General features: G+C 47.2%; 1 protein-coding gene across 1 annotated transcript in view; it reads left to right on the top strand.

Annotated features, from left to right (window-relative positions):
- The first annotated feature begins 588 nt into the window (after nt 1-588).
- PRAP1 (proline rich acidic protein 1) overlaps nt 589-7,395 on the top strand; it is a 33,325-nt gene continuing 26,518 nt past the window's right edge. Inside the window, exon 1 of the mRNA XM_085607941.1 lies at nt 589-1,051. Coding sequence (XP_085464067.1) covers nt 1,044-1,051 — 8 coding nt within the window. The 5' untranslated portion in view covers nt 589-1,043. The remainder of the gene's footprint in view (nt 1,052-7,395) is intronic.

The raw sequence follows: 7,395 nt of genomic DNA, 5'->3' as shown, positions 1-7,395 counted from the left end.
AGAATAGACAGCCTCCACTTTTCTGGTTTTATGAGGTGTGTTGTTAAAGTGCTACTAAAGTCATACTCTGTGGTTTGTGTTTTCTGCTTTGGCAGTCCTTTGAGTGTATTTGCTTCCGGCACACCCCTGATTCACAGCTGGATACCTTCATGCCTCTAGTTAACACTAGTGTAGTGATCATGGCAGGAAGATCTAATCAAAGTTCATCATTTCCCTGCCTGTACTCTTACTGCATCCTAAATGCATCCGGCTTCAAAAGTGCGAATGGGAGTTTGCACACGAATTGTGATTAAAGGATGTGTGCAAAGTATCCAACATTCCATCAGGACTGAAGAAACTGGGAAGTAATTCTGACACCAGGACACATCTTCTTCCATTAAATAGTCACGTGGCTGACTGTATTTAGTCAACGGTGCACACCCTAAAATATTTATCACTCTTTCTCCTGACCATATCAATGACCACATTAGAAAGGACTGCGCAAATCACGGAGAGCCCCTGTGAACCCACGGCCACCCTTAGTCATGAGCAGGCGCGCAACACCCATTGGACTCACAGGGCTTCAGCCCCCCCCCCCCCCCCCCACACACACACACACACACACACAGCCGCAACCGAGCACTTCACAGGTCTTTAAAGGACCGTTTGCATGTTAATGAGGCCTCACTGTTGTCTCACCCCTTCTAAGAGCCCCTCCAGCTCCACTCTGCCTATGGCTTAAAAGATTCAGCCCCCCCCCCCCCCCCCCCCCCGAAATTTGGCTCTAGTTGCGCCTCTGGTCATGAGTCACGAGTCACAGGGAGCAGGAGTGGGTAATGGCGGCGTCATGTGACGTGTTGTTCTGCTGCCTCTGCAGACCCTTATCCCAGGGGCTAAAGTTCCACGCACTTACCCGGCTCCTGAACTTCAGTCCCGGTTTATAACCGTGAATTGCAACAAGGAAAAGCAGTCGCGAGGCCCGTCACCTAGAGCGTGCTGTGAGCCTATCCGGGAAGAGAGTAACCTAGCCCCGAAGATTGGCGCCAGCTGAGGGAACCGTCGTTATGAAGAGGTACAGTATCCTCCATTCCAGGGGCGCACCTGTCACTAGTGCAACATGTGCAGTGGCACCGAGGCCTCGGAGTGTGCGAGGCTCACTGTACCCCCAATATAGTTGTGTTTTTTACTGCTGAAACAAGGAATGGGTCCCAGTTCAATGTTGCTGCGCCACAGGTATCCGTCGTCTAAGTCTGAAGATCCTTCGGGCTTTTAAAACTAACAATGGTATGGTTAGGGGAGGAATGTCTGACAAATGCCATAGCACAGTGCTTGTGACATTTTACTTAGAAGTATGTTGTGCCGTGCCCTGGTCTGTTTGTAGTTTACACCATGAAGGAAGTAGGCATGCGCACGTGTGTGTGGCGCGCGAGACGTTTCTTAAGGCATTCGGCAGGAATGTCATCTCATGCCTGTTTGACGTTATAAGGCGCAGTGAGAGTTGTTCCTTACAGTGCATTGCGTGCACATCCTGGCTATAACATAAGAGATGAAAAGTGTACGTCTTTTCACACTAGAGCGTGAGATATCTATCACGCGGCTCTAGATATGAATAATGGCTGCTGCGCAGAGCAGAGAAAGTAAAGTATTCATCGGTATAATGCTGGTTTGCCTACTATAGCGCTCGCACACTCAAAGTACCTCTTAGCGCTGTACAATAAGTGAGATCAGTGCTGTAAAAACATAAGTGTTTCGTTGTCTTCAAAACGTAGCCTTGGATCTACCTGTGAGAACGTGATGTTTTTCAATAAAAATCGAATGGGTATGTAGGGTTAAATCTAGAAGAAATTCAATGAGTTATGCCAATAAATGTATGTTGTCTGCTATTGTTCTAATTATATTATTATTGTTATTATCAATTGTTGCTAATAATAAATAATAATAACAATAATAATAAATTGTTATTTTTTATAGATATTTATAACGTTTATATATTCATTATTTGTATCTCTCCCCTCCTCCCTCATCACCCCAACCCTTTATCGTGCATGCCTACGATGGGTCTAAGAATTAGAAAATAATTGTAAGTGTATCTTTACTGGTCTTTGTTGCTTTACTATTGTTGATGTATTCTTAAGTAATAGTGAAGTTAGTACATTTGTGTAGGTTTTGTCTCCTGCTAAGTTTAGAATCTAATAAAATATGATTTAAAAGTAGCTTTGCTCTGGGTGAAACGGATGCCACCTCGAGCTTGAAGCGTTCATGGTTCTTGGGGGCATATTAACAAGCAGGGCGTTAAAATTATCGCCGCTTTAATGGGCTTGATAATATGCTGCAGAGAATTCCAATAGAAGCCCATGTTAACACCAGAACATGGGCTTCTATGGGAATTCTCAAGGGCCTATTATCAAGCCCATTATCGCCGCTTTAGCGGCAGAAAGCAGCGATAAGCTTAACGCCGTTTCTTGATAATATGCCCCTTGGTAGGCTTGACTCTAATGTGTGGCGACGCCTATTTCTCATTTCTGAAGTTAGCTAGGGGCATATTAGCAACACTTTGCGATAACTATCGCAAAGCGTGCTTAGCGCTTCTTTTCCTAACGCCCGCTATCGCAGGTTGTTATCGCAGAGATATCGCGTTATTAGCAACGTGTATCTACAAGGCGATAAAAATTCCTGCGATAGCAGAGAAATCGCCGTTTTGCAGGGAACGTCGCTGGTTTTCCAGCGATGTTCCCTGCAAAACGGCGATAACCTTGCTGATGCGACCCTGTGGTCGTATCAGCAGAATCCACCCCCTATGTTAGGGGTGGATAAGTCAGGATTTTAGCAGACGTTAGTTTTTGGAGAAAACAGCAGTTTTCTCCAAAAACTAACGTCTGCTAAAATGCTAGGGCATCCTTGCTGATAGCGCAAAGCCGCGTTATGAATGTTCTGACATGTAGTGAATGTCAGGAACGCCCACTTTGCATCTCATTAGAGATGCAAAGGTAGGCGTAGTGAAAAAGGGTGCTAACATGCGAATATGCATGTTAGCACCCTCTTGCTGATATGGCGATGGTTTTATATCCGCTTTTTTGGCTTTTAAAGCCAAAAAAGCAGAGATAAAGCCTTTGCTGATATGCCCCCTAATTCTTCCAGCAATAGTCAGAATAGAGATGCAGGGTCTCTAAGAAGGGGTGAAAAACAACAAAGCATTGTAAACAAGTAAATGGTATTTTAAAGACCTGTAAAAGTATTCAGGTACGACTGTGTGTGCCCGGCAAGCTGTCTCACACGGGGGGGGGGGGGGCTGAATGAAGCCATTAAGCCCTGTGGCGTTGCGCGCCTGGATGGCAGAGCTCGGTTTTGGTGCCTGAGTGGAAAGCATACCCGGGAGACACCCTGCGACTCCCTCCGTGTTTAAATACGCATTTGCAATGCAATGGGCCTCGAATTTGTGAGAGTTTAAGCTATTAGTATTGTAAATGACAATGTATTTTATTTATGTTTTAAAACCCAAAACATAAGTAAAAGGCATTGTCATTTACAATGCCAATAGCTCAATCTCGCGTGAATGCGAGACCTGTTGCATTGCAAATGCTTGTCCTTTTAGGTTATGGTTTCCATCTGTGTTTTTATTTAAAAAAATAACAAGAGAAATGACAGTTCGTCATCTAGTGATGCTGAGCCAACCCTGCCATGGGTGAGAAGTGACCGCCACATGCGGCAGAAAAGTAAAATGGAAACATAGAGGTCTTAAGAACCCTGCCTGAGGCAGGGTAACTTGTCCCCTAGGCTGCTCCAATGACACAAGAGTCCTGGCAATGCAAAGTGAATGCTTATTTAATTTTAACACAGGAGGTTGAGGAACAGGAGAGTAGAGTGCAGAAGCAAGGCACATTAGCTGCAGAAACATAACAAAACAGGAAGTCCAATCCTTCAGAGTTTAGATCTTGTATGACAAGAAATCCTTCCCGAGAAAGAGGCAAGCCGGGTTTTTCTCATCTTTGAAAGAAAGCGGGGGCATATTTGCAACAGGCAGCGATAATTATCGCTGACCTTGTATACCGCATTTTTTTCTATCGCTGGAATATTTCGGCAGGCTAGCGTTGCATTAACAACGCTTAGCGCAATGGCGATGTATATTCCAGTGATAGCGCCCTTTTCCATGGGACATCGCTGGTTTTCCAGCGATGTTCCATGGAAAACGGCGAAATGCTTAATGATACGACCCTGTGGTTGTATCACATGAATCCACCTCCCATGTTAGGTATGCCTTAGTCAGGAATTTACCAGAAGTTAAATTCCTGCATTAAGGCATACTTAGCGCGATTAAAATAATCGCTTCCCCGCATTGTAAATATCGCGAAGCTGCCTTCGTGATATTTACCCATGTTTTTCCACAGACACGCCTACTTTGCATCTCATTAGCGATGCGAAGTTAGGCGTGCTGGAAACGGGAGCAAAATCAGCAAAATAAACGCTAGCGTGGCCTTGCTGATATCACGATAAACGTATCGCTGCTTTTCGCCCGTAAACGGACGCTAAAGCGGCGATAAGTTTATCGCCTACCCTTGATAATATGCCCCGCAGTTTTTCAACCAGTGGCGCTCAATTCAAGGATGCAGCTCAGCGAGCTGAAATCACGACTACATGCCTGCGGGCTCTTATGATGATGTGGGCGTGACAAGGCTGCAGGTCAGCAGGGCCTGTTCTCAGCCCCAGGGTATACCAGTGCTGGTCTACGGCTGTCTACAAATGTGCAAAGCAAATTCTTTCTGATGCAAGCCTTCACCAGACAGAAGTAGCAACACTGATTTTTAACTTGCGTGTTTTTAAGCCACGCCCTTAATTACATCGGCCACGCCCCTTTGAAAGACACCCCCCAACCCCCTACCAGTTTTTTCATCCCACTTAAAGCTCTGCCTACATAGGCTCACAAAAATACAGAACACTCTTTAAGCACAAGCTCCTTGTGATGTCAGCAGTAGGGTCTACTGTGGAGTCTCACCTTTTACTCGTGATCTCAAAAGGCAGAATGCAGCGCCATAATCTAAAACGAGACAGCACACCACCCTGTATGTACCTGTCTGAAGAATTTTGTGTAAAGTTCACTGTGCCTGGCTTGGTCTGGGGTCCGCGACCAGCCTCTCTGGCTCCAGTCCTGCTTGCGTGTATACCTCCACGGCAGTGGGTGCCCAGACACTCCCTATTGCCTCCTCTTCAGACCTCCCTGTCACATTCATTACCATATGAGCAATAGCTACCCCTAGAACTATCAAGCAAAAACTCCTTTAGTCCATCCCTACCCTCCAAGCCACTCCCACATCCTGTGGCTTATAACCCTTGACCCATATAAGCACATCCTGTTGTTTTTTTTCTGTGAACTACTCCTTCCAAGACTCTGATTACAGGTGAGTGTGCGGTGGTCTGCTATAGTGACCGTTGTTTGGGTATTATAGGTCAAGTCCCTGCTTTAGCAGGACTATGCTGTCGTTGTACAATGCACTGCCTCTTGACCTCGTGGTTTCTTACGTAGATTCTTATGGAAAGTTCCCCTCTTCCTGGTACGATCCCCGACTGTAGCGGGGACAACCTGGGGTGTCTAGGGGGTTTTGTTAGGGGCGTTGCAGGGCTTTCACGGCACGCCTGGGGCGTGGCGGGACGGCACCTCCTCTGGGGGGGAGGGGCAGGAAGCTCAGCATTAAGCTTTCCTTTTGGGAGGGCAGATCCCGGCAGAAGTGGGTTAGCGGTGGCTCCTAGACGACAAAAAGTTGTGTCAATTGGCTTGCTGCCGGCTCCTGAAATGCACGGACTCCGACATGTTACATACAGACCTCCATAACCACGACCAGTGGCTAGGCTAGTCCGCGGGAGCCGGTGGTGCTCGCAATGAGTACAGAATAAAAGCATTTTGGCGTTTACCGCTGACCTAGGCAGCGGTTACGGGGGGGGGGGAATGCATTAATTTGGAGCTTAGCTTGTGTCATTTCTCCACAAGCGGGTTGCTTCACGCTCTTGTCCAGCAATTTGCGGGTCATAAGGTTTGGCATGACAAATGGTGTTACTTACGGGTTTCAGGTGTTAGATACCTCGAAAGGTGGTTGACCTGCATAGGGGCTGCATCTGGTGCTCTGCCTTGGGTCCTTAGAGCCTGGGCCAAGTTAGGATCATGGGTTTTATATGATCTAGGAGACTATAATTGGTTGTCATCTGGATTGGCCTCCAGGCCTAGTGGTATTGGCTGGTTTAGCCTTGGATTGGCTCTTACTGGGTCATGTTTTGATTGGTAGTTATAGATATATACAAGACAGTGTGTGCTCCTCTGGTCATTGTTTATCATGGATAGGAGGTGGTCAGAGATGAGTGGGCTCCAGGAGAAGGAGGTGGTGGTTGCTGGGCCTTCCACAACACCTTCCTTGTCAGATGTGCAGAATATGATTGAAGCCGCAGTGGCTGCAGCCTTTCTAGCTAGGGAATCCAAGGGGCCTAAGAGAAAGAAGTTGGATGCCCCGGCTGTTCCTGATCCTGGTGAGGAGTCGGATGAGGAGGTGATGGGTTGTTTTGTCCAAGGGACTGACCTCCACAGTATTCTGCAGCATTACCGGGACAATTTTGGGTTCCCAGATTCCTCGGAAGGTGATGAGTCAGAGGACATTTTTTGCTAATTATCAATGTCGGGAGCCTGAGTGCCTTCCCATTCATAAATCTGTGAGGAATGTACTGGAAGGGGAATGGAAGGATATTGGCAAGTATACTCCCCGGTTTCTGGCTCAGAGATATCCTTTGCAGGGGTTCTCGGAGGAGTTTCCGCCTGAGTTGAAGGTGGATTCCCTGCTGGCGGGACTTGCATCTCAGAGCCTTGTGGTTTACTAGCATGCGGTTCCCTCTGATCCTGGGGACAAGAGGGTTGAAAGGGCTTTGAAGAGGTCCTTTGCAGCCTCTAACCTTGCAGTTTGTTCTGAGGCTTACACTATCTATCTGGTACAGTCTCTTCTGAAGGACTGTCAGGGTATATCAGAGCAACTATAGCAGGATGAGGATCCCACTGAGTCTTTGAAAATGTTGGAGCAGCAGTTGCGCTTCCTGGTTGATTTGTCCTTCAATTCCCTTAGTGTTGCGGCTTCAGCGGCTGGGGCCTCGGTGGCGGCTAGGAGGCAGTTATGGCTTAAACCTTGGAAAGCTGAGGCGGCACAGAAGGCTGCCCTCATGAAGATTCCTTTCAAGGGCTCTAAACTGTGTAGGGAACCATTGGAGACTTTGATTAAAAAGACGGCGGAGGACAAAATGTTGTTGGCTCCGGTTCACTCTTCACAGAAAGGGAAGTTTTCTGGTTATAAACGGGCTTTTGGGCAGGCATTCCAATCTAAAATGGCCGCCCAGCCCTTTTGTGGTAGGGGACGTGGCCGGGTGTCCCTTCCTTCCACAAGTCCCGGG

Source organism: Triturus cristatus, chromosome 1_2, assembly GCF_964204655.1.
Source record: "Triturus cristatus chromosome 1_2, aTriCri1.1, whole genome shotgun sequence".
Taxonomy (NCBI): domain Eukaryota; kingdom Metazoa; phylum Chordata; class Amphibia; order Caudata; family Salamandridae; genus Triturus; species Triturus cristatus.
Note: the sequence above shows the minus strand (reverse complement) of the source record. Positions and strands in the feature narration are given on the sequence as shown.